This window comes from Palaemon carinicauda, chromosome 1 (genome assembly GCF_036898095.1).
Source record: "Palaemon carinicauda isolate YSFRI2023 chromosome 1, ASM3689809v2, whole genome shotgun sequence".
NCBI classification, from domain to species: domain Eukaryota; kingdom Metazoa; phylum Arthropoda; class Malacostraca; order Decapoda; family Palaemonidae; genus Palaemon; species Palaemon carinicauda.
The window spans coordinates 299,530,347-299,556,517 of NC_090725.1; the positions used below are offsets into that span (position 1 = coordinate 299,530,347).

The 26,171-nt window shown below is 41.2% G+C and overlaps 1 protein-coding gene across 3 annotated transcripts in view; it reads right to left on the reverse strand.

Moving 5' to 3' along the window:
* Positions 1–410: 410 nt before the first annotated feature.
* Positions 411–26,171, reverse strand: part of LOC137658090 (optic atrophy 3 protein homolog) — a 101,959-nt gene continuing 76,198 nt past the window's right edge. For 2 of the 3 annotated variants that reach the window (XM_068392781.1, XM_068392790.1), the window contains one exon: positions 411–1,397. In XM_068392781.1, coding sequence (XP_068248882.1) covers positions 1,278–1,397 — 120 coding nt within the window. In that variant the 3' untranslated portion in view covers positions 411–1,277. Of the gene's footprint in view, positions 1,398–24,031; positions 25,431–26,171 lie in introns of those variants that run through there. The other variant, XM_068392796.1, reaches the window with a different exon arrangement.

A 26,171-nucleotide genomic window follows, 5' to 3' on the forward strand; every position in this document is an offset into this window, starting at 1 on the left:
TCTTCAATTTATTTGTCATTCTTTTGTCATACACTACACTATGCTGCCACATTCCTCCATTTTAAGCAAGATGGTGTTTACTCTTACCTTGGCTATTAATCTTAACATAGTACAGTACAGTATTATACAGTATAGCAATATCTTGTTTTTCAGTCTCCATATTTCTGCCTCTAATAGTATGGGCCTTATGTACCATTCATAAGACTTTGCTCTCTCTATAAATGGGACATCTTTAATAATCAGTTGTAAAACTTTACTGCTTTTTAACTCATGCTTCACAGTCCATGGTATTCCAAAGGTAACAGAAATGCTCTACGTCTTGCGAGACATGTCCATCTATTGTATCACGTTTCTTCATTTCTTTATTTACTTTTGCAATGCATACAACGGGGGGATGGAAAACCTCTTAATTCTTATATATTCTGTAATCCCGAGCATCCATTGTGACACCTTTTATTACAATTGATAAAAAGAACCAAGTTCACAACCACACTTTTCTTATCAAAGCTACTTACAATACCCACTTAACTGATTGTACTATTTCCTCTGCTTTCTTTCCAGTCACCACATGCTTATTTTGCCCAAGTTAATTTTCTTTCATCTCTTCATAATTTTACTTCCATTCATAAATATTTTCTTGACAACCTCCTCCTTGAATTCTGCTGTTAACACTTGATTAGCTGCATATAGGAGGTCTGAGACGCATCCTTTTCTACACTCCTAAGTAGCTTCCAAGGAAAGGGTTCAGTTTGATCACTGAGGAACACAATATTTACCTTATATTCTTCTGATACCTCTACGAGTCTTCAGTCCACAGCTATTATTATAATAGAGCAACATCACAAGCTTAATGAGTCTTGTTCATACCATCCGCCTTCATAATTCTCTTTCAATTATTTGTCTTGGTTCAATGCCAAAGGCCTTTTCAAGATTCACACATGTGATGTACAGTACTATAAAATTTCTCCTTTTCAAACTAAAATCTTCAACTGTGAATAAAAAATGGTTTGAAAACAAGTTTTCACATTAAAAATACCTATTATAAATAGACTAGAAAAAACTGGACCACAGAATTCACAGTTAAATTGTGTATAGAACATTATAGCTACAACTGATCATTTAGAGCATTGGTAATGGGAAAACTAAATATACTTATTACAATACCTTCAATATATACAAAATCAAATTTACATTTCGTAGGACAGATGTGCTGTGGATCTTGATCATAAAAACTGCTTACAATAAACTACTATAAATCATCACACATTTAAGACATCTCAACTTCTGATTCTTGACTTTGCATCCATTACAGCTTGCATTATAACACTTTCCTCATATGTGTTTTCACTCTTACTGGAATCAGTCTTAGATTTTTCTTCATGAGGTCCCATTTTCACCTGAAATTAACAATACTGTAAATCAGTTACTAAAATAGCAGCAATTGAGGAAAATTAAAAATTTCTAAGGAAAAAAATGGGTTACAAGATTACATTACATAGGCCAACTGTATATTGTTTCCTAATTAAATTTCTTCAAATAATTCGTATTTATCCTAGCTACACAAACCTGAGTTCTTTAAGTATGGAATATGTTTTCAGTGCAAGGCGGAATTGCTGCTGAAATCGCCAACAAGGTAGTTAACAACAGGTAGTGAGCACAGGTGAGGAGCTTTAGGGCCCTCCTGTCAAAAGCTCTTCATTTATGACCTTTCAACTCAGGACTGAGATGGGCAGTTTAACTTAAAGGACTCGTTCATATAGCTAGAAAAAATACAAATTCTAAAAATTTTTTATTTGTTCCAACACATCTACAAATTTTGTCCTTTAAGTAGGGAGACTCATTGATTGGTGGGCTGAAAGTTATAAAGTTATAAACCAAACCGGTTGGTTCTTTTTCTTCCCCAGAAATGTCAATCTACCTGGTCATGTATGGGAGCAAAGGTGACAACTCATGTAACCTCCAGTCTGTCTATCATAGGGATGATTGGTATGTGGTCATAGGAGGGGTAACTTTCCTCAAAGGGGATAGCAGTCTGGAATAATATGCCTAGTGTATGATGATGAACAGATTGATATATATTCCAATATCCCCCCTCTCATCTAGGGAGGATGGGGGAGAACTTCTCTAGGCTCTAAAGAATAGAGTTTAGAAGCGTAATTTACAAGAAGTCAGATCCAGGAAGTAACGCTTCGACTGCTTAATCCCCAAGAGACGCAGGAAGAATGGAGGAGAAGAGCTAGTTATTCTGCCTAAATTTCAGACTTAGTACCTCTATACATTACCATAGACAGGATGCCTAACATCCTACATGGGAGATGGAGTTGCTGCACAACTACTTGAGGAGCCCCAAGACCAAATGACTTCCGTAGATTAAAGGCTGTACATAAACACCTCAAACTTCAACACCTGGCCGACTGCAATATTCCTGCTTTTGATACTTGCAATAAATTATTAGAAGTAATAGCTTAGGCCTATAGCCAAGGCTACATAGATCTAGTAAGAGATTTTTTCAATTTGAAGAAAGAAAAAAATTAAAAACAGTACCAGTATATAAACAAGCAAGATCGAAAGTTATTTTTGCTATTAAAAATACAATTAATCCTAACTTTTTTATCATTTTACTTTTACTTTAGGAATGGACAACTATAACTAGGTCGGATATATTCAGTAGAATAACAATAAAAATGTATCAAAATAATAATTTTATGGCTCTAGAGCCTATGACTGCTATTGGCCTTACAATATACTGTACTACAGTATACTAGGGTCTACGCTTATTAGCAATATTACTGTACTGTACTATAAATTTTCAAAACCCTTTGTATTTTTCCTAGCTATACAAGCCTGAGTCATTTAAATGGGTTAATCCTAATCTTGTTTTCTAAGACCAGACAATCAAAAGATAAAGGGGTTTGATTCCATCATAATACAGTTGCTAAGAAACCACAGTGCATGGCGGTATGGGGTGCAGGGTGCCGTAGCATGACGCGCTTCACTATCTTCTGGTCAAAGACTTGTGGGGTGGAGGCGGGACCTTTGATTAAATGACTCAGGTTTGTATAGTTACGAAAAATACAAAATGTTTTAAAAATTTGTATTTATTCCTGCAAGGATACAAACTTCTGAGTCACTTAAATGGGAGTCTTCTTTAGGTGGGGGGAAGTCTCCGTTAAGAGGTATGCCTTCTTTTCTGATAGATACAATTACTTATAAAAGGTCAAAAGTGGATTAAATTGGAACTGTATAGCCAGCTAGTAAAAGAAGCAGGGTCGTAAAGTTCAATCACAGAGGATTAGTCTTGTGCTAGGGGTAAAGCTATGTGAACATTAAGAGTCGCATAAAGAATATATCAAATATATAATAAAAAATAACTAAAAAAATATTCTTACTCGCATTAGGGTGAATTCCAAATGAAAGCTTCAGGTCCATCTGTGATCTACATCACATACCCTTATAATGCAGAGAAAAACTGATGCCTTTGTGTCCCACAAGAGCATATAACTAGATTATTTGTTGTGCTGCAACAATAGAGCCCAAAGAGAAAGTGTCCAGGGACCCATCAGTATAATCTGAAAGGTAATGGTCCGTAAAATTGTTTTGTCTCTTCCAGATGCCAGCTTTGAGGATTTTCACTACCGAGTGATTTTTGCAGAACGCTAGGGTTGCAGCAAGACCACAGATATCATGTGTTCAGGAGGGGGGGGGGGACTGGCAATGCTTCCCCTGAAGATTTATAAGGTCTCATGATTATTTTTCTTAACAAAAAGGAAACTGTGTTTTTGGATGCTTTCTTTTGGAGTGACCTGTGCTCACAAACAAATTGGAAATTTCAGGCTTAAGATACACCATTCTCTATAAATATTTTCAAATTGCTCTCATGGGATAGAGTAAGATATCATCCAGGTCATCTGTTACCTCTTTGAGAGACACGTTTGTGAAAGAGTCAAATTTGACATTTTCAACTGGATTTTGGGTTTTGGCCACAAATTTGTGAACAAATGATCGGGATAATTCTTTCCACCCTCTGGAATGTGACATAAGATAAGATAGACCATGTAGTTCAGTTACTCTCTTGGCTGAAGCTACGGCAAGGAGAAAGACGGTCTTTAGAGTAAAGTCCCTCTCTAAGGCTTCGTACATAGGTTTTTAGGGGGTTTCTTCAATGAGCTGAGAACTTTTGTCACATCCCGAGAAGGGGGTTTGAGTTCTCGTGGAGGATAAGTCTGCTCAAAACTCCAAATGAGAGCTAAGAGTTCCCATGAAGAGGAGAGATCAAACCCTTTCAGTTTGAAAACGTGGCTCAAGGCCGAGTGGTAACCTGTCACTGCAGTGACTGAAAAGGATTTTTCGTTCCTCAGGAACACCAAAAAGTCGACAATCGGGGGGAATAGTGGCCTTGAGTGAAGCAATATTCCACCTACAACACCAAGAGTTATGGGGTCTTTTGACTGGCCAGACAGTAGTACATTGGATACTTCTCTCTGGCTACGGTTCATTTTCCCTTTGCCTACACACACACACACACCAAATAGTCTGGCCTATTCTTTACATATTCTCCTCTGTCTTCATACACCTGACAACACTGAGATTACCAAACAATTTCTTCTTACTGCACTGTAATTGTTCAGTGGCCACTTTCCTCTTTGTAAGGGTAGATGAGACTCTTTAGCTATGGTAAGCAGCTCTTCTAGGAGAAGGACACTCTGAAATCAAACCATTGTTCTTTAATCTTGCTTATGAGGCGACGGGTGAACTTAAATAGACATTGGATACTTCTCTCTGGCTACGGTTCATTTTCCCTTTGCCTACACACACACACACACCAAATAGTCTGGCCTATTCTTTACATATTCTCCTCTGTCTTCATACACCTGACAACACTGAGATTACCAAACAATTTCTTCTTACTGCACTGTAATTGTTCAGTGGCCACTTTCCTCTTTGTAAGGGTAGATGAGACTCTTTAGCTATGGTAAGCAGCTCTTCTAGGAGAAGGACACTCTGAAATCAAACCATTGTTCTTTAATCTTGCTTATGAGGCGACGGGCGAACTTAAATAGACATTGGATACTTCTCTCTGGCTACGGTTCATTTTCCCTTTGCCTACACACACACACACACCAAATAGTCTGGCCTATTCTTTACATATTCTCCTCTGTCTTCATACACCTGACAACACTGAGATTACCAAACAATTTCTTCTTACTGCACTGTAATTGTTCAGTGGCCACTTTCCTCTTTGTAAGGGTAGATGAGACTCTTTAGCTATGGTAAGCAGCTCTTCTAGGAGAAGGACACTCTGAAATCAAACCATTGTTCTTTAATCTTGCTTATGAGGCGACGGGCGAACTTAAATAGACAAATGCAAACAACAAAGAGTGACACCCGGAAATACTCTCTGCAAGCTAAGATCTCACATATAGAAAATGAACTCAAGGATTCACACGAGAAGCAACGTGACTGGGAAGAAACGCAGGCAGTGTGCAACATCAAGACCAACCCTAAATTTTTCTTTAAGTACTGCAAGAAATTCTCGAAAACGCAAGTCAAGGTTGGACCACTTCAGGCAGGAAATGGGATGATGTCAAACACCCCTGAGGAAACATGCCAGATTCTCTCCCAGCAGTATACCAGAGTCTTCTCGCATCCTACACCTGCCAAGATCGTTCTCGAACCTGCTGAGTTCTTTAAGGTGCACACCCAACATCACTTGACTCTTGTGAACATCCCTTTCACCATAACTGATGTACAGGAAGCGATCAGAGAACTAAAAATCAACTCTGCTGCTGGACCAGATGGTGTGCCATCCATCCTTTTACTAAGATGCAAGGAAGCTCTGGCGCTCCCTCTCTACAAATTCTGGCGCTGCTCCCTGGACACTGGCATTATACCATCAATATTAAAAGAGGCCATCATCTCCCCAATCCACAAAGGGGGAGATAGAAGCCAGGCCAAAAACTACAGGCCAGTGGCCCTCACCTCCCACCTTATCAAAGTATTTGAGAAAATATTAAGAAACAAGATCATTATCCACCTTGAAGAAAACAGCTTGATGAGTAACTCTCAGCATGGCTTTCGTAAAGGAAGGTCTTGTCTCTCCAACCTCTTGGCCCACTATGAGTGGCTGCTCCAGGGCCTTGCTGAAGGCAAAAATGTAGACGTGGTCTACTTAGACTTTGCTAAGGCCTTCGACCGAGTGGACCACGGCATCCTTCTCCACAAGGTGAGGGCCATGGGGATAGCAGGGAAGCTGGGTGTGTGGCTGCACAGCTTCCTTACCAACAGGACTCAGGCAGTAGCTGTTGACGGCCACAAGTCACAGCCTGAGAAAGTCAGCAGTGGAGTCCCCCAAGGCTCTGTTCTTGGCCCCCTACTCTTCCTGGTCCTGATGGCCGACGTTGAAAAGACAGTCACGGGCTCCTTCCTGTCCTCCTTTGCTGACGACACTACCCTAAGCCACAGGATCAGTACGTCTGATGATGTTGTCCAGCTGCAGGCAAACATCCAGAGGGTCTTCCACTGGGCTGACACAAACAACATGCAATTCAATGAGGATAAATTTGAAATAATGAGACTGGGGCCCAATACTGAACTCATCCACTCCACCGAGTTACTTACAAAAACACAGCACCCAATCCCACCAAGCAATGCAGTCAAGTGCCTTGGCGTCCTCATGGACAATGATGCCACCTTCCAGCAGCACATCAAGGACACTGCCATTAGGGCCAGGCGCATGGTTGGCTGGGTTCTGCGTACCTTCCATTCAAGGGAGCTAGAGGTCATGCTGACACTGTGGAAGACCCTCATACAGCCAATCCTTGACTACTGCAGCCAGCTGTGGTCTCCCCATAAACAGGGGGACATACAGGAGCTAGAGTCAGTCCAGAGGAGTTTCACAAGATCAATTAAAGGAATGAGGGAGCTCAACTATTGGCAGCACCTGCAAAAGCTGGGACTCTACTCTCAACAGAGAAGAAGAGAGAGATATAGAATAATATACACCTGGAAAATCTTGGAGAGGCAGGTGCCTAACCCTACCCCTGACTTACTGAGGGCACGTGAAAGTGAGCGTTCTGGGCGCTCATGTGTAAGACAAAGCCTCTCCTCCAGGACACCAGGGAGGATAAAAACCCTCCTTGCCTCCAGCCTCACCCACAACGGCCCCAGACTGTTTAATACACTGCCGAGAAATGTCAGAGACACCACAGGCTGCTTGGTCGTCAAATTCAAGAAAGCACTTGACACCTTCCTGCAGACGCTGCCAGATGAGCCTCCTGTGCCAGGCTACACAGCGTGCTGCAGGGCAGCCACAAACTCTGTGCCAGACCAGATCACCCTCATGAAGAAGGACTCATGGACTGGCGTCAGCGGTGGACCACCACAGCTGTGAGGAAGACCCTCTAAATTCGACCAAGTATACCAAGTAAGTAAGTAAGTGCCATATCCTCTGTATCATGGTCTTCCACTGTCTTGGGTTAAAGTTCTCTTGCTTGAGGGTACACTCGAGCACACTAATCCATCTTATTTCTCTTCCTCTTGTTTTGTTGAAGTTTTTATAGTTTATATAGGAGATATTTATTTAAATCTTCTTCTTGTTCTTGAAATATTTTCTTTTTCTTTGTTTTCTTTCCTCACTGAGCTATTTTCCCTGTTGGAGCCCCTGGGCTTATAGCATCCTGCTTTTCCAACTAGGGTTGTAGCTTAGCAAATAATAATAATAATTTACCACTTGGCTTAGCAGACTGCTCCGGATTACTTTTGGAGATATCTAGAAAGTTGTTTCACCGTTGGTCCTGAAAAGCCTTCTTTCGGAGGAGAGACTGGATAGTCTCCAGCCGTGAAGTGACAGGCAATGCATTGCTTCGTGGAACTTTCTAATGTGTGAGTGACATAGTAGGTTTGGCTACACTGGAAGTTCTCTTGGAACCTCTGTGAGAAGTTCCAAGAGGTCTGGATACCAATCCCCTGTTGGCCACTTTGGAACTACTAACATTACTATGACTCCCTAGATGTTTGGACTTTGTTCAGGATCTGATGAATCAGACAGAACAGCAAGAACATGTAAAAGTCTAGTCTGTCCTATGGGCACTGAAAGGCATCTTCCATTACTGCATTTTGGTCTGGGACTGGTAAGCAATACACAGGGAATTTGTGGTTCAGGTGAGTGGAGAACATGGCCACGGATGGGGAACCCCACAAATTCAAAACTCTCTTTACCACTAAAGGAAGCAAAGACCATTCTGAACAAACTTTCCTTTTCCTGAGTAAAAACATTGCCGAGAGGGAGATTGCGTTGGTCTGTGCCCACCTACTGTAGGTCACTACCATGGAGTGACCTTTTTGAGTATCTGAGAAGTGGAGTAATGATAGTTGCGCACCACTCATTTCCAGGAAATTGATGTGAAAAGTCTTGTCCTTTTCTGACCATAGGTCAAGATTTGTTACCTTCCTAGGTAAGCGCCCCACCCTTGGCGAGAAGCATCCAAGAGCATGAGCCCTGGCTGAGACAAGGGCAAAGATTATGGTAAAAACCTGAGGGGCTGTTGATAGGCCAAAGCATAGCACCCTGAACTGGAAAATTCTGTCTCTAAAGGTAAACCTTAGGTACTTCCTTGAAGCCGGATGGATGGGGATCTGAAAGGAGGCGTCTTTCAGGTCAATGGTCAGAAGGAAATCGTTCTCTCTGATGGCATGGTGAACGGTGGCCGGAGTTTTAATTTTGAATGTTGTTTGTAGCACAAACTGATTTAAATGGGAAAGGTCTATGATGGGAAACTCTTCTCAGCTTCTCTAATAAAAATAGACTGCTGAGGAAGCCTGATAAGTTGTTTAAGATTTCTTCCACACCTCCTTTGGCCAATATTTTGGATACCATCTTATTAAGAGGAAGTGCGTTACTGTGCCTTTCAAATAAAATGGTCGGATCGTCAGTCGTGGTCAGTGGCGGCGGACAGTCTATAAAAGGGACTCGATATCCTGAATGAAGGACTTCTATCGTCCAGGGATTGGCCCCGAAGCACTACCGCATGAATCAATAGCCTTGTAGGCATTGCCCACAAGTGATAAAATTGGGGACATGGCCTTCCTATCAGGAGCCTCTGCAACCATTGGGATATCCTATATGTTGAAAGATGGGTCTGGTTGATTTCCTCCCAGGTTATTGTGAAGATGTTGGTGGCAGAAGTTGTCTCTGCTGGGGAAGTTGTTTAAAAGGCAAGTTCCTTTGTTGCTGCTGGGGGGCAGGCATCCTTGGTGATGCTGCTCTCCTTATCAGAGAAGCTTGTCCAAACCTTTAGACCTTTTCTATGGCTGTACAGTAGCCACATTCAAAGGAGGGAACCGAGAAGGAGAACTCACCAAATCTTTTTTTCTCAGGCATAACACATCTCTGGGGGACAGCTGCTTAGAACATTTAGCCAAGACTGCATTGTATCTTTTTAAAATACAATATCCCCAAAAGGAAACAGTTTGCTGTAATAGGAATTCTAGGATTTTGGCCCTGATTGTGATAGTTCCTCAGTTAAGGGTATGTTCATCGCTAAGGTTTTCTGTGACTAAATAGCAGGACACCGTTCCAGACCAGTGGTCGAGCCACGAACAGGCTTGGATCGCAGACATACCCGGTACCTCCATGTTTCCCCTTTCGGGACCTAAAAAGATGGAGGGGAGATTGGATAGTCTATCAACTGATATGGACAGTACCAGGTTAGCAACATCAGCAGTGGACATAGAATCTTCTCTGGGAAGAAAGGGATGAGGGCAATAATTTGGAGGACCGGCTGGCCTTAAGGGAATTTCCAGGTGTTGTGACTTGCACGTTAAACAAACCTAGCATGTCTTTAGTTTGGTAAGAGAAAACCACATCAAACCTGTGACTAAGACTGTGATTGTAGGAATGTAGAATCAACTGCACACCGTCTATTAGCGGATTGCGCAAGGCGGCCATCCAAACGATGGATGAGGATCCATGATTTTGATAAATTGCCATGCTTCTGAACCAGACATTGGGACCTCAAGGAGGGGCTACATCAGCTGAAGTGGTGCTTGTGCCCGCAGCGAGCTTCTCCAGAGAATCATTTATAGTGATATGGTCAAGTGGTGGTTCCACTTTCAAGATAACTGGTTGTTCAACGTTGACTGTAATAGGATGATTTTTAACTTTTCCCCGGACGTCCTTCCTTTCCCTTGCTGGATTCATATCATGGTAAGAATAGGAGGCAGAGAAAGAATGGGAGGAGTCCAGCTCACTCCCTTTATAAGAGTGTTTGCCTCTAGCAGCAGAGTGGGAGGCAGAAGTACTGAATTCCTTTTCTGAACTCGATCTATGAGAGGAGAAGGATTTCTCTGTGGGTTGCCATCTGGATTGTCTACAACATGGGCCTCGCCTACAACGATTAAGAAAAGTAAAATCATCTGTTTCAGATGGGGGTGTAACTTGTGGGAGAGGGGGAAAAGCTTCTGGCACCTTTTCCACTGCCAGTACCAGGAAAGAAGATTTGTCTGAAAGATAATATTTTCGCTGTTCCTAAGAACACGTAAAATTTGAAGCATTGCGAACATTAGGACAGGAACTAGTGTGCGGTTTTTCAGGTAAAGCAATTGGTTTCCTATTTGCATAACTTGTGGCTTTGTGATTGTGAGATCTAGCCGGTTGCTTATAAAATTCTGGGGAATTTTAAAATAATGTGGTGATGATGTAGCACGTCCCCAAGGGTGTGCCATTCGTCAATTGGCAAGAGAAGGGGTAGCAAGCTCATGGTAGGCATTAACATGACTGCTTTGCAGAAGAATATCCTCCGGCATCAAAATGGTGGCGTGGAGTGATGTCATTGAGTGGGCATGACAACTCGTGAGGACTTGTTGGTCTAACCAACCCACAGAGGAATTTCATGACAATACGAATAGTGGGGCATTGGGGTGATGTCATCACGCATAGAAACAGCAGCGCGTACAGACTTGTTATGCTGAGCATTAGGCCTGGCTGAACAGTGAAGAGACAATACTCGGGGAATTAATGAAGGTTTTTTCACACTCAACTTCTTAGCAATAGTAAGCTCAGAAGGAGAGAAGACAGCAGGTATTGACAAGTCTTGGGGTGTGAACACAGCCGAAGCAGTCCAACCACCCTTGTAATAAAGGGATGAAGAGTCCTGGAAACTCTTTAGAGTGGATCAATGCCGAGGACCCCTGGGTGTAAGAGGCCAGCTTGGCTTGTGGGAACGAGCTGGAGACTGATAATACAGTAAGGGTCTTTCAATAAAAGTTGTCTTCAGCACAAAGGGAAATGGCAGGCTCAACTCTAGGGTTCTGTGAACGAGAACACAGAGAGACTTTCAATGCTCCGATTGGAGATACCTATACTTTCAAGAGCGGAAAGATCTTCTTTGGATAATCAGCCATATAAAGTTCACCACTCAAAACACTTGTGGGAGGTGAGGGAGATCTAATAGGATAATCAGGCACTGAGGTTACTGAGTTCGGATCTGGCTGAGGGAGCGCAGTGGCCGTAGCCAAATGATCCGCAACAAGTACTTGCTACAAGAACGATACCTTTCCCACTGGGAGGACAACCACTCCCTGCAGTACTCACATGGCAATTCCATTGAACATCTCTTGACACAGTAAGAGGAGCAAACAGGCTGTGGATTAACATCTACTTGATTAATGAAGGTGCTACAGGGACGTCCATCACAGCCAGGGCCTGAACGCATGATATTGGGCTTACAGTACTAGCCATAATTACAATTACTTGTAACTCACAGATAATGATACTAACACAAATGACAGTGAATAATAAAAAACACACAAGCCACTAGCACTATAAGGGTATGGGTTGTGAATGAAGATGTCTAGATCTTAGAGGAAGGGATACATTGTCATAACATGACGATCAGGATAGTGAACCGTTTTATGAGACAGCGCCCAGTGCCGCCATGCATTACGGTTGCTTAGCAACAGTGTTATGATGCAATCAAACCCTTTCTCCTTTTGAGTGTCTGATTATAGAAAACAGGAATAGGAGTAACACATTTAAATGACTTAGAAGTTTGTATCTGCATAGGAATAAATATAGTTTCATCAAATATTTGTAATTTATAAAGGGTGTCTATTTGACCATTAAATAGGATCTGAAATTCCTTCAGTCTTGATGTAGTATACTTCCATCTTTATTTTCTACACAGGAATAAAAGCTTTATAAGCATGATAAAATCAAGAAGTGCAGGTAAGGAGATGGGAGGCCCACTGAGCCATTAAAGTGTTGGTGCTTATGAAATCCAAAGTAAATCTTAAGAGATGCAACTTACTAAAGGCATTAATAAACCAAGTAACAAATATTGATAAGGATTAATAATAAAAAGGGTATAAGTTAAATAATTGGAATACAGTACTACAGTATTATCATCTACATTTAAAAATAACTTTAGTTCTTTAGAATATATTTGTAAAATAAGATACAGTACATGTAAATTTTCCTAGAATAGTTAGAATCGATGCAATTTAATTTCAACTGAGAGAGAGAGAGAGAGAGAGAGAGAGAGAGAGAGAGAGAGAGATTGATTAATATTAGTATAAGAGTCTAGGTTGTCTATTCACTCTGGGAATACTGTCAACCAGTCAATTGCAAATGATTTCTCCATGTACAAACTTGGAAATCAAAATGATAAACAATGGATTATGAGGACGGAAAACAATTAGGAAAATGGATGTTCTATTATAAAGGTACTAGTTAACTCTCTGTCTTCATCTGCAGTTGTGCAGCAAGGTCTCTCACCTCAAGGATGACTTTTCAATCTATTTCCTTTATTATATTGTTTTAGTTATCTATACACAATGACGTATTGATAACAAGACAATTGGTTACATCTTTCTTTAAATCTGGCAAAATTCAGCTCAACTACAACTCTCGGAGTTGGGGGTGTCGTTTCAAGTCGTGGTTAGGTAGCTTCAACCATGTTTGACAGATGACTAGAGATGTTGGTGACAGCATCACCGCGACACGACCAGTTGACATCTGGTTAGATCACGCCCATAACTACATCTCTGATATATTCATATTGTTAAATACATTACTCTGGAAGCTAAAATATCAAATTCATCAAGCATTTCCATCTTTAGATTTTTACTACAATAAAAAATTACTGTTACTTTTTTAATGCTCTATCTGATATTTTGATTAATAATAAAGCAGTGATACTTTAAAATCATGGTTAGTGAACTTTATCTTTAATTGAGCAAAGTTGTAAAATATTTTGTCATTGCAACCAAGTGCCATTAAAAATGTGAAAAGGTAATAGCTGCTGGTTAGCATCTTTAAAACAAAAATCACTTTCGCTGCATGCTGTTCTTATTCAAACCCCTACAGCTAGCTGTGTGAAGACTCTTCTCTGTATCTTGCTATCAAAATGGTTTTTCAAGGCGCTCTATATAGTTGAATCTGGCTTTCTAAGAGGTCATTGGAAAAAAAATATATTTGCACCATTGACAAATTTATGTCGGGTGTGACAGTAGGAGTATATTTGTCATCAAGACTAACTACAATAACATTATTTTCCTGTTGTTTGAGAATAAATTGACAGTTTCTGCTATTAACTGATATCAATCAGTGTTAAGTTCAATGCTAAAACATTAAATTAAACGTTTCTACTGCAGATGTGATTGGCAACCTATTCAGTATAAAGCTTTCTTTCAGAATTGAAAAGAATCTGGCGGATAATCAGGTTAAGTGGAAATTAGATGTTGTTAGGGGTTCTAAAGAGTTCAGCTAATGAGGATTTAACACATATTGATACAGTATTATGAAATTAACAGACAAAATTTGTTTCTGTTGGCATCAGCTTTAGCTCAGAGAATAAGTGAATTTAAAGCATTATAAAAAACAGAATTGGCACATTGTGAAGCAATATTTCCATGAAACTCGCTTTTGGAGCCAAACATACTGTATTACTGTATGGTACTGTATTAAAGTAAGGAGCCTACATAGTTGCACCTTTTCCATCTTTGGCTATGATATATATGACATGGTTTAGAAGGAACTTTTTGGATAGGATTTTATGCCCTATTAAATCTTTAAAGTTTAATTGAATAGAAATGCTAATATTAAGAATACAGTATCAAATTTAATTTAATATCCACATTATTTCTATGAACCTACCCCAAAGTTCACATTACCTCTTCTGAAGCTTGACATTTACCTGTAAAATTTCAAGATTAAAATTCTTAAAAATTTTCCTTCCCATCAATGAGTACATGCCCTTAGCAAAGGAAGGAACATTCAAGCTGTTAAGTGGTAACTAGATGTACTAGTCTCACTTACTGCATGGGGTGTTCAAAAGAATTGATTCTTTGAGATCAAGATCCGGTTTCTCTTTGAGTATTGTATCGAGGGCAGTAATGTTATTTAAATAGCCATTGCGAGGAAGTTTACGCCTCTGTGTCTCTCATCGAAAGTTTATTTTAATGGTTGTCAATCATAAGTTACAAGTTCAAAGCACTGAAGGCAACTTGCTTTTAGCAAGATAAAATCTGGGTAAGACTAGGATAGTTGATTACTGCAGGGATGACAACAATAATGATATGCTTTCTCCTTTAATAATTCACATAATCAGCCAATTTTGATAGTGAGGGGCTTCAAAGTACTGCACCATCTTCCTTTCTTAATTCAGTCTAGTAATTCATGTTTAAAAGTGGTACTGTAATTCTTATCATAACTACCCAGTTGCCAAACCTAATCTAACTGCCTTCCTTGAATCTAATGTAAATAGCATTATTTTCAGTAAGGGTAATGAAAGTTTGTTGCCCAGTACAGATCTGAAGGCCTCTCGCAGAGCCTCAAATTCTTCAATTCACTTTAAACTCTTCTTACTGCTAAACCACTACATTGCTACAATCCCAGTCACCATATTAGACAACTATACTATGAGGCAGAAGACAGAGTCAGTATTCTGGATGCTAATGAACCTCCAGTTACATGTAGATTGCATGGCATATCATATAATTTCTTATATCTTGATGGGGAGAACAAAGATTCAACTAAACTCAATCTTTTGCATCGTTTTCTGCGTGCAGCGTGTCCTGTTTGCCTGCAAGCTCTACCACTAGTTCATCAGAGGTTTACTCATTACTTTTCTTGTAGTGTATCTATTTCTTTATTTCCTTTCGTCACTGGGCTATTTTTCCTGTTGAAGCCTTTCGGCTTATAGCATCCTGCTTTTTCAACTAGGGTTGTAGCCTAGATAGTGATAATGATAATAAACAAAGATTCTTATATACAGTACATGGTTTACAAGCTTAATTTACTAATTGTTTTTTTGGGGTAATAATCTTGAAAGTGTTATTGAAATAATTTCCTTTACAATTAATTCTAGTGTTTTAGAAGTTTTATTTTCGAAGAGGAGGCTAGAATCATTGATTATGGAAAATGATGACATTACTACCACTCCATCCTGTTTAGTTAGTTCTTGTTATATTAGGAATTTACTACCAGTCTCTTCTTTCATGAAGGCTCAGAAATCTATTTAGTTCTTGGTTAAGAGTAATATTTCAAGCATAACCAATCCTATTTCAAACCCTAACATACTGTACTCCTTAAATGATAACTTATTGTTTTAAAACTCTTTTCAGTAAAGTCTAGTAATACACAGTATCTACCAGATGTGAGTTCGTCTTAGGAGAAGGACTCTGCAATGCCCTCAGGTCAGCAAGAGGTGCATACTCCTGTGCCCTGAGGATGAGGACCATCCTACGTCGGGACCTACGTCCCAGGGTTGGCTAGTCTGTTCGAAGCTCCATTATGAGCTTCTTTGGCAAAGTCTCTACACAAAGGAGGGTGTCACACTGATCTCCACACAAAGGTACACAGCACACGGGAATTCACAGAAGCAAAATCCACTTCAATGAATGTTTACCATACGCACCAGTGCATAAGGTAAAAATTCAGTAGCCTTCTGGTTTACCTGTCAGAGTATTTAAGAGCTTAAGGTTATGTGTGAAGGTTTCGGAGGGCCTTTGCCTCTGTGCACCTTACAGATGTTGTCCACAGACTCATGGACTAATTTCCTTGTGTCCTAAGGTGGCTGCCCATGAGTTGTGTATCTCTTCTAGCTTTTGCTTTTACAAGTTAGAGAGCTTACATAAAAAATAAAAAAAGCATCCTATCAAAAACCAAACTAAAAATAAATCAGTCAAAAGCTCAGCACACTAGTGTGCCCATACCCATTGCAGCCAAAGACAAAATTGCCCATTCTGCGAAAGGTGGATGCGCTAGACTTTCCCCTTATCCCACCTATCATTAAAAAACTACTGTACCTTGTTAACCCTTTTACCCCCAAAAAGGACGTACTGGTACGTTTCACAAAACTCATCCCTTTACCCCCATGGACGTACCGGTACGTCCTTGCAAAAAACTGCTATTTCAATTTTTTTTTGGCATATTTTTGATAATTTTTTGAGAAACTTCAGGCATTTTCCAAGAGAATGAGACCAACCTGACCTCTCTATGATGAAAATTAAGGCTGTTAGAGCAATTTAAAAAAAATAACCCCTGGGGGTTAAGGTTTGGAAAGTTCCAAATAGCCTGGGGGTAAAAGGGTTAATGATTCAATAGCCACCCAAGATATAACCCTATTTCAATGGATAAAAGGTTTGTACAGTATATGCATACAAAAATTACGAAATTAAGTAAAAATGGTAACCCTCTTTAACCAAATCAACCAAAGACTTAGACTTAGGAAAATTTTGAGCTGTGCACTCAATGGCATAGACAGAATAAGTTGTTAATAGATTTCTGAGAACCCAGGCACATGCATGTACCTACCTGCATACAAATGTCCACATATAGCTAATTACTTCATAGAATCTGAGGTATCATAGGTTATTTGTTGACCCTAAATGTTGGCTATTCAAGTAATGGGTTTATTGTGAAATTTTGTCACTAAAATTTTCTGTAAAAGACTACTGGTATTAAGGGAACAAAATATCAAATGAATAAAATTGTATATTTAAAATATCAAATGAAGATGCTTTCGCTTGTTTCACTTTATGATACTTAGGGGCAAGAAGTAACAATACCAATCCCTAGTCTTATATAAACAATAAAGACTGACAGCACTGTCTTCTGGAATCTATTTGGGCATATCTTAAAATATTTAACTATTCAATGGAGGATGAAAATATTCTCAAAGATACTGATATTAAAATGATATTTTAATTATAAAATAAATTTTTGAATATACTTACCCGGTGAATATATAAAAGCTGCAACTCTGCGGCTCGACAGACAACATACTCAAAAAAAAACTCGCGAGCGATCGCTATGCAGGTTGCGGGTGTGCCCACCAGCGCCAACTGTCGGCCAGATACCACTCTTGTATGTAAACAAAACCTTCAATTCTTCTCGTCCTGCTGCGTCTCTATTGGGGAGGAAGGGAGGGTCATTTAATTTATATATTCACCGGGTAAGTATATTCAAAAATTTATTTTATAATTAAAATATCATTTTTAAATATTTAACTTAGCCGGTGAATATATAATAGCTGATTCACACCCAAGGAGGTGGGTAGAGACCAGATTTAATTATGTTTACAGCGTATAAGCTAAGAGTTTTTTCATTTTGACAGTTATCAATATAACAAAACCAAAATAAATAGGTACCTGGTAAGGAAGTTGACTTAGACGATTACTCTGCCTTGTAAGTCTGTCTTCCTCACGGAGCCCAGCGATCCTCTTAGGATGCTGACAGACTCCCAGGAGCTGAAGTATCAAGGGCTGCAACCCATACAACAGGACCTCATCAAACCCCTAATCTGGGCGCTCTCAAGAAATGACTTTGACCACCCGCCAAATCAACCAGGATGCGAAAGGCTTCTTAGCCTTCCGAACAACCCATAAAAACAATATTAAAAACATTTCAAGAGACAGATTAAAAGGATATGGAATTAGGGAAGTGTAGTGGTTGAACCCTCACCCACTACTGCACTCGCTGCTACGAATGGACCCAGTGTGTAGCAGTCCTCGTAAAGAGTCTGGACATCTTTCAAGTAAAAATGACGCGAACACTGACTTGCTTCTCCAAAAGGTCGCGTCCATGATACTTTGCAGAGATCTATTTTGCTTGAAGGCCACGGAAGTTGCTATAGCTCTAATCTCGTGCGTCTTAACCTTAAGCGAAGATCGGTCTTCCTCACTCAAGTGTGAATGAGCTTCTCGTATTAACAATCTGATAAAATATGACAAAGCATTCTTTGACATAGGTAAGGATGGTTTCTTAACCGAACACCATAACGCTTCAGATTTACCTCGTAAAGGCTTAGTACGAGCTAAATAGAACTTAAGAGCTCTAACGGGGCATAATACTCTCTCTAATTCGTTGCCTACGATCTCTGATAAGCTAGGAATATCAAAAGATTTAGGCCAAGGACGAGAAGGCAGTTCATTCTTGGCTAGGAAACCAAGTTGAAGAGAACAAGTGGCTTTTTCTGTCGAAAAACCGATGTTCTTGCTGAAGGCATGAAGCTCACTGACTCTTTTAGCCGAGGCCAAGCACACCAGGAAAAGAGTCTTAAGAGTGAGATCCTTCAGGGAGGCTGAATGTAAAGGCTCAAACCTGTCTGACATGAGGAATCTTAGGACCACGTCTAAATTCCACCCAGGTGTAGCCAAACGACGTTCCTTAGAGGTCTCAAAAGACTTAAGGAGATCTTGTAGATCTTTATTGTTGGAAAGATCTAAGCCTCTATGCCGGAAGACCGAAGCCAACATGCTCCTGTAGCCCTTGATCGTGGGAGCTGAAAGGGAGCGACCTCTTCTCAGGTATAAGAGAAAATCAGCGATTTGGGCTACAGAGGTACTGGACGAGGATACAGATACTGACTTGCACCAGTCTCGGAAGATTTCCCACTTCGATTGGTAAACTCTAATGGTAGAAGCTCTCCTCGCTCTTGCAATCGCACTGGCTGCCTCCTTCGAAAAGCCTCTAGCTCTCGAGAGTCTTTCGATAGTCTGAAGGCAGTCAGACGAAGAGCGTGGAGGCTTTGGTGTACCTTCTTTACGTGTGGCTGACGTGATAGGTCTACTCTTAGAGGAAGACTTCTTGGAAAGTCTACCAGCCATCGAAGTACCTCGGTGAACCATTCTCTCGCGGGCCAGAGGGGAGCAACTAACGTCAACCTTGTCCCTTCGTGAGAGGCGAATTTCTGCAGTACCTTGTTGACAATCTTGAATGGTGGGAATGCGTATAGGTCTAGGTGAGACCAGTCTAGGAGAAAGGCATCTATATGTATTGCTGCTGGGTCTGGGACTGGAGAGCAATAGATTGGAAGCCTCTTGGTCATCGAGGTTGCAAAGAGGTCTATGGTGGGTTGACCCCAAGTTGCCCAAAGCCTCTTGCACACATCCTTGTGGAGGGTCCATTCGGTTGGAATTACCTGACCTTTCCGACTGAGACAATCTGCTAGAACGTTCAAGTCGCCCTGGATAAACCTCGTTACCAGGGAGATGCCTCGATCTCTTGACCAGATGAGCAGGTCCCTTGCGATCTCGTACAGTGTCAGGGAGTGGGTACCTCCTTGTTTGGAAATGTACGCCAAGGCTGTGGTGTTGTCCGAGTTGACCTCCACCACTTTGTCTCGAAGGAGACTCTCGAAGCTCATCAAGGCCAGGTGAACTGCCAAAAGCTCCTTGCCGTTGATATGCATGCTCCTCTGACTTGAGGTCCACAGACCTGAACATTCCCGACCGTCCAGTGTCGCACCCCAACCCAAATCCGATGCGTCTGAGAAGAGAACGTGGTTTGGTTTCTGAACTGCTAGGGGAAGTCCCTCTCGTAGACTGATATTGTCTTTCCACCAATTCAGGCAAGTCTTTACTGTTTCGGAAATCGGGATCGAGACCGCCTCTAGCGTCTTGTCCTTTTTCCAGTGAAAAGCTAGATGGAATTGTAGAGGTCGGAGGTGTAGCCTTCCTAGCGATACAAACTGCTCCAGGGATGATAGAGTTCCTACTAGACTCATCCAATTCCTGACTGAGCAACGTTCTCTCTTCAACATCCTTTGGATTACGAGCAGGGCTTGATCTATTCTGGGGGCCGACGGAAAAGCCCGAAAAACTGGACTGCGAATCTCCATCCCTAAATACAGAATAGTTTGGGATGGGATCAGCTGGGACTTTTCCAAGTTGACCAGAAGTCCCAATTCCTTGGTCAGATCTAAAGTCCAATTGAGATCCTTCAGACAGCGATGACTGGACGAGGCTCTGAGAAGCCAGTCGTCCAAATAAAGGGAGGCTCGGATACCCGATAAATGGAGGAATTTTGCCACATTCCTCATAAGCCTCGTAAACACGAGAGGAGCAGGACTTAGGCCAAAGCACAGGGCCCGAAACTGGTACACCACATTGTCGAACACAAATCTCAGAAAAGGTTGGGAATCTGAGTGAATGGGGATGTGGAAGTAAGCGTCTCTTAGGTCTAGAGAGACCATCCAGTCTCCCTTTCTGACCGCTGCTAAGACTGACTTCGTGGTCTCCATGGTGAACTTTGTCTTTGTGACAAAGACATTCAGAGCACTGACGTCTAGCACAGGTCTCCAACCCCCTGTCTTCTTCGGTACTAAGAAGAGACGGTTGTAAAACCCCGGTGATTGAAGGTCCGAGACTTTGACCACCGCTCCCTTCTCTAGCAAAAGAGACACTTCTAGTTTCAGGGCTTGTCTCTTTGCTTCCTCTCGGTACCTGGGAGAGAGATCGATGGGGGACGTCGCTAGAGGAGGTTTGCGTACAAATGGGATTTTGTACCCCTCTCTGAGCAACCTCACAGACTGTTGATCTGCGCCTCTCTTCTCCCAGGCTTGCCAGAAGTTCTTGAGTCTGGCACCTACTGCTGTCTGAAGTTGCGGGCAGTCAGACTCTGCCACGCGAGGACTTGGCTCCTTTCCTCTTTCCTCTCTTCCCTTCGGCACGAGTACTTCCCCTGCTGGGGGCTCTGCCACGAAAGGGCGGAATAAACCTGGACGCTGGAGTGTCTATCCTAGGTCTAGCAGACAAGACAGACGAAGGGGTCCCTTTGCGAGCCGAGGACGCAACCAAGTCATGGGTGTCCTTCTGCACTAGAGACAACGCTATTTCCTTAACTAAAAGTTCAGGAAACAAGAACTTAGACAAAGGGGCAAAGAGTAGCTCAGATCGTTGACAGGGCGTCACTCCTGCTGACAGAAAAGAGCACAGAGACTCTCGTTTCTTTAGGACTCCTGACGTAAACGAGGCGGAGAGCTCATTGGATCCATCACGGATGGCCTTATCCATGCAGGACATAATGAGTAAGGAGACATCTCTATCGGCTGATGAGATTTTCCTACTCAAGGCTCCCAAACACCAGTCAAGGAGGTTGAAAACTTCAAAAGCCCTAAAGATGCCTTTAAGTAGATGGTCCAGGTCTGAGGATGACCAACTAATCTTCAAGCGTCTCATGGCTAGGCGGCGGGGAGAGTCTACAAGACTTGAGAAGTCGCCCTGGGCAGAGGCAGGAACTCCCAAGCCGAGAACTTCTCCCGTGGCATACCAGACGCTCGATCTAGACGAGAGTTTAGATGGGGGGAAGGCAAAGGCCGTCTTCCCTAAACTCCTCTTGGTTTCCAACCAATCGCCTAACAGCCGTAAAGCTCTCTTGGATGAGCGAGAGAGAACGAGTTTTGTAAAGGCTGGCATGGTAGCAGGTACGCCTAAAACAAACTCAGACGGCGGCGAACGAGGAGCCACAGAGACAAAGTGTTCAGGAAACAACTCTTTAAAAATGAGCATGACTTTTTTAAAGTCCATAGAAGGCGGAACTGCTCTAGGCTCATCAATATCTGAAGGATGATCCTCAGGCTGAGGGTCAGCAACGTCCTCATCCGAAAGTTCCTCATCTGACAACTGATGAGAAACAAGCAAAGGGGTTGGCAATGCTTGACACGCAGCGTCCGCCCGCACTGGTGCATAAGTGGTGGAGCAGGACGCAGCGTCCTGAAACTGTTGAACAGTCTGGGAACTGTCAACAACAACAGGTGCGTGAGGACGCACAGCGTCCACCCGAGACTGCTTAGACTGCCTGGGTTGTGCAGTCAAAACAACTCTAGGTTGCGGAGGTTGACGCACCGCGTCAAAACAAGTCAACTCTGATGGTTGGCGACCGTCCTGAACGTCACCAGGCGCATCAGTGAGTTGCCTAACGTCCACATGCGGCTGAAAATCCACACGAGACCGCATCGGGTGTGGTACAACCCCAACTGGTTGACGTGAGATGGCTACACCAACGTCAACAGGACGCACAACAGAACGCTTGGGTGGCTGAAGGCCAGGATCTCCATGAGATAAACGGCTAGGTTCAACGGAAACCTTCTCTGCGTTGTAGCCTTCCATAAGGGACGCAAGCTTAGACTGCATGTCCTGCAGTATAACCCATTTAGGGTCTACGGTAACGGGTGCGGTAACAGACGGGGTTAGCGTCTGAGACGGCACAACTTTGCCTTGCTTAGGCGGCGAGCAGTCATCCGATGACAGCAACGGGTCCGAACTGTCCCAATGACTACATCCAGGACGTTGGACCTGTCCTGAAGGGACCGACTTGCGTTTCAGAGGCCTAGAAACCTTGCTCCATGGTTTCTTGCGTGAAAAGCCTTCGGAAGACGAGGTAAAAATGGGCTCTCTCGTCTTATGGTAGGGGCGATCTTGACGAGATACGCCTGATACCATAGAGGGAACGTCTGTTCGCTGATCAAGGCCTCTCGAACCCATAAGTCGTACGACATTGCTTCTCCCCTGGGCTTGGGAGCTTGCAAGAGGTCCCGGACTAGGTGAACGACAGGCACGAACAGATGAACCCTCGGTCGCAACACTGTTCACAACACTTTGCGCACTAATCACTTTCCCACTTTCCGCCGTGGCACTATGGCACTTAAGTTCCTTCACGTCAGCCATGAGTTGATTACGGTCACTTGCTAACGCTTCAACTCTCTCCCCCAAGGCATGAATAGCACGTAACATGTCTTGCATAGACGGTTCCTGAGTGCTAGAAGGGGGGTTAGGAATAACCACTACAGGGGAAGGATTAGGTTCAGGGGCATGTGGAGAGGAAAAATCTACGGACCTAGATGAACTTCTCCTTACCCTATCTCTCTCTAGTCTGCGTGCATACTTATCATATTCGAGCCAATCGATTTCCGAAAGACCCACGCATTCCTCACACCGATCTCCCAATTGACAGGTTTTACCCCGACAATTGGAACAAATAGTATGAGGGTCGAGAGAAGCCTTTGGAAGACGCCTATTACAGTCCCTAGCATTACACTTTCGAAATCTAGGTACTTGAGAAGGGTCAGCTATTTTGAATTAGTCAAAGAAAATTCCAAAAACAATCCAAGTCATCAACAAATAATCCGATTCAATAAAGAGTTCAAGAGTTTATGTTGAGGAAAAAACACCTGTACTGCGAAAGCTCAAACCAAAATAAAGTACTTCACCAAATATGATGGGAAAACTCCAGGTTCTACAGCGAGTATAAATACGTCTTGTCGTCAACGTCGACAGAGAAGAATTGAAGGTTTTGTTTACATACAAGAGTGGTATCTGGCCGACAGTTGGCGCTGGTGGGCACACCCGCAACCTGCATAGCGATCGCTCGCGAGTTTTTTTTTGAGTATGTTGTCTGTCGAGCCGCAGAGTTGCAGCTATTATATATTCACCGGCTAAGTTAAATATTTAAAATTTTCTAATTGATATTGAAATTAAACTTGAATGTATCCTTACGATAATCTATTCTTGCTTGCAACATTTCAAAGGACTGAGTCTAGGTTCATACTTCAGTAAATTAATCAAAGTCCCTTCCAGATTACATTTACCTAAAAATATTAATTATTGACATGTGAATGAGCTATCAAATCTTCCTAACCTACCATTAATAACTTTACCTCAACCTTCATCTGTTGACCAGAAACATCTGTAAAAGTATTTACATAATACTATACTACGTGATTTGGAATAGTGTGTTAAAAAAAGACTAATGACTTCTTGAAGATAAATTAACTTTATTAAAAAAATTACTTTACATTTAATGAGTACAGTGGTACATAAATTCAAATGCAGCTATTCAAATTGAGCATAAATCTTAAGGTAAAATCAGAGGGAAATTTCAACGGGGTCTAAGAACATAAAGGAAATAATTATTTGCTTCCTCACAATCCTATTACTTATAGGTACTGTAATCAATCATACATATTCAGCAAATAGTCATATACATTTCAGTCCTAGTATAACTCAAGCTACAGCAATTAACCAGTACTTCAAACGTGCAGGAAGATTCCAAGGGTTTCCAGCAGTAACTGAGATTATGCTTGTGTGTGCATCTAATGATTGCAAATATTTTCTTCACACACCTTTTTACTTTATCTAATCACGACAGATATGCTGAAGATAATAATCTGTTCCCTAATTTGCTATTTGGCTTTTGCAAAGGCCTTGGAGCATGTGATGCTCTTCATTCATTCTCTAATGCTGTATAGGAATCTCGTGATTGGGGTCAGAAAGTTCATATGATTGGCATTGATTTTAGTGCTACCTTTACCGTGTTAATCATGAGGCCCTTGCTTACTTCACACTCAAAACAATTGGGAGTAGGCGAGTCTTTTCTTAGTATAATTATTGAATTTTTGAGAAATAGATTGGAAAAATTTGTTGCGGACGGGCACAACAGTGAGTACAGATATGTAATATCTAGTGTTCCTGAGGGTAATGTTCTTGGCCCATTACTTTTCATACTACATATCCATAATACATGGTTTGGCCTAGAAACAAGATTGTTGTATATAAAGATGCTGCTGCTCTCTTTGCCTCAAATCTATCTCCTGATTGTATATCTGGGGTTGCTGACTCCCTTCATAGAGATCTAGCTAAAATTAGTCCACAGTGCAAGTTATGGGGCATGAAGTTGAACCCTAACACAACACAAAGTAAGGTTGTAAGTAGGCTGACTACAGTGACTCCTTAACATACAAATCCCTACATTGATAATGTTTCTTTAATGCTTTAGGAGTCCTTTAAAATTTTAGGTGTGATTCTTTTTTGTAAATTTACTTTTGAGAAACACATTCAGTCTGTTTCTTCTTTAATTGCACAAAAAAAATGGCTTCTTGAGAAAGCCTTTCAAGATTTTTGGTGAACAATCTATTCTGAAGACTTTTTATGATGAGATACCTAGCCGGGTTCTTGTGATGAATTAAAGACCTATGAATTTATGATACCACTAACACCCTATGTACAGAAACCGAGTGCTTTACAGCTATAACAGCGATAACACTTGGAAAACAATTTATCACAGCTATTTCTAACTGACTCAGAATCACTAACTAAATGATAAATCATTTAATTGGTGTAGGAGTCTTTTCTTTTATCAGTACTGTCAGTTCCTGTAAAAAAGAAATGTATAAGAATGTTTACCTAAAAGAGAAATAAAAATAATAAAATACCTGCCATAAACTACTTCAAAATAAAAGTAAAAGATCACAATAAGCAGTGTACTTATTAAATTCTACAAGCAGAAAACTAGGCAAATACTTAAGGCATAACCTTTACCTGTGTTTTTTCCAAAGACCTATTGATTATTTGCACAATTGACTGGAATCTTGCAAGAAATTACAACACTTCAGACTCACTGATCCCCCCAAACTGTTCTTCAATTGCTATTCATACTTGCTTCTTTATTTCATTGCAAACTCTATTATTTCTATACCTGCCTTAGAACAATAATATACTGTACTATCAATTCTAAAGTGACAAATTCAAGACCTCCAAATAAAATTGAAAAATAAATATTTCATCTCTCACTGCAATATTTGTCCATAGGATAAATAAACTGCAAAGTCCCAATCTGTAATTCAAGGAGAGTGTCTCATAAAAACACTTTCAAAGAACATTATTTAGATTAAGATAATGGCATTTACCCTCAAGTATCACTTTAATTACAGTGGGGTGTAAAGGGGAAACTACTATAATAATATTCAAAGGTAAAGAAATAATTAGGTTTAATTTAAAAATCATGTTTATTTTCCTGAATTCTAACTTCAAATAATATGCTTAAATACACATTTCCCTGAAGGAGAGATGACGATACACTTAAAAACCTCTAATAATTAATATCATCACCCTGC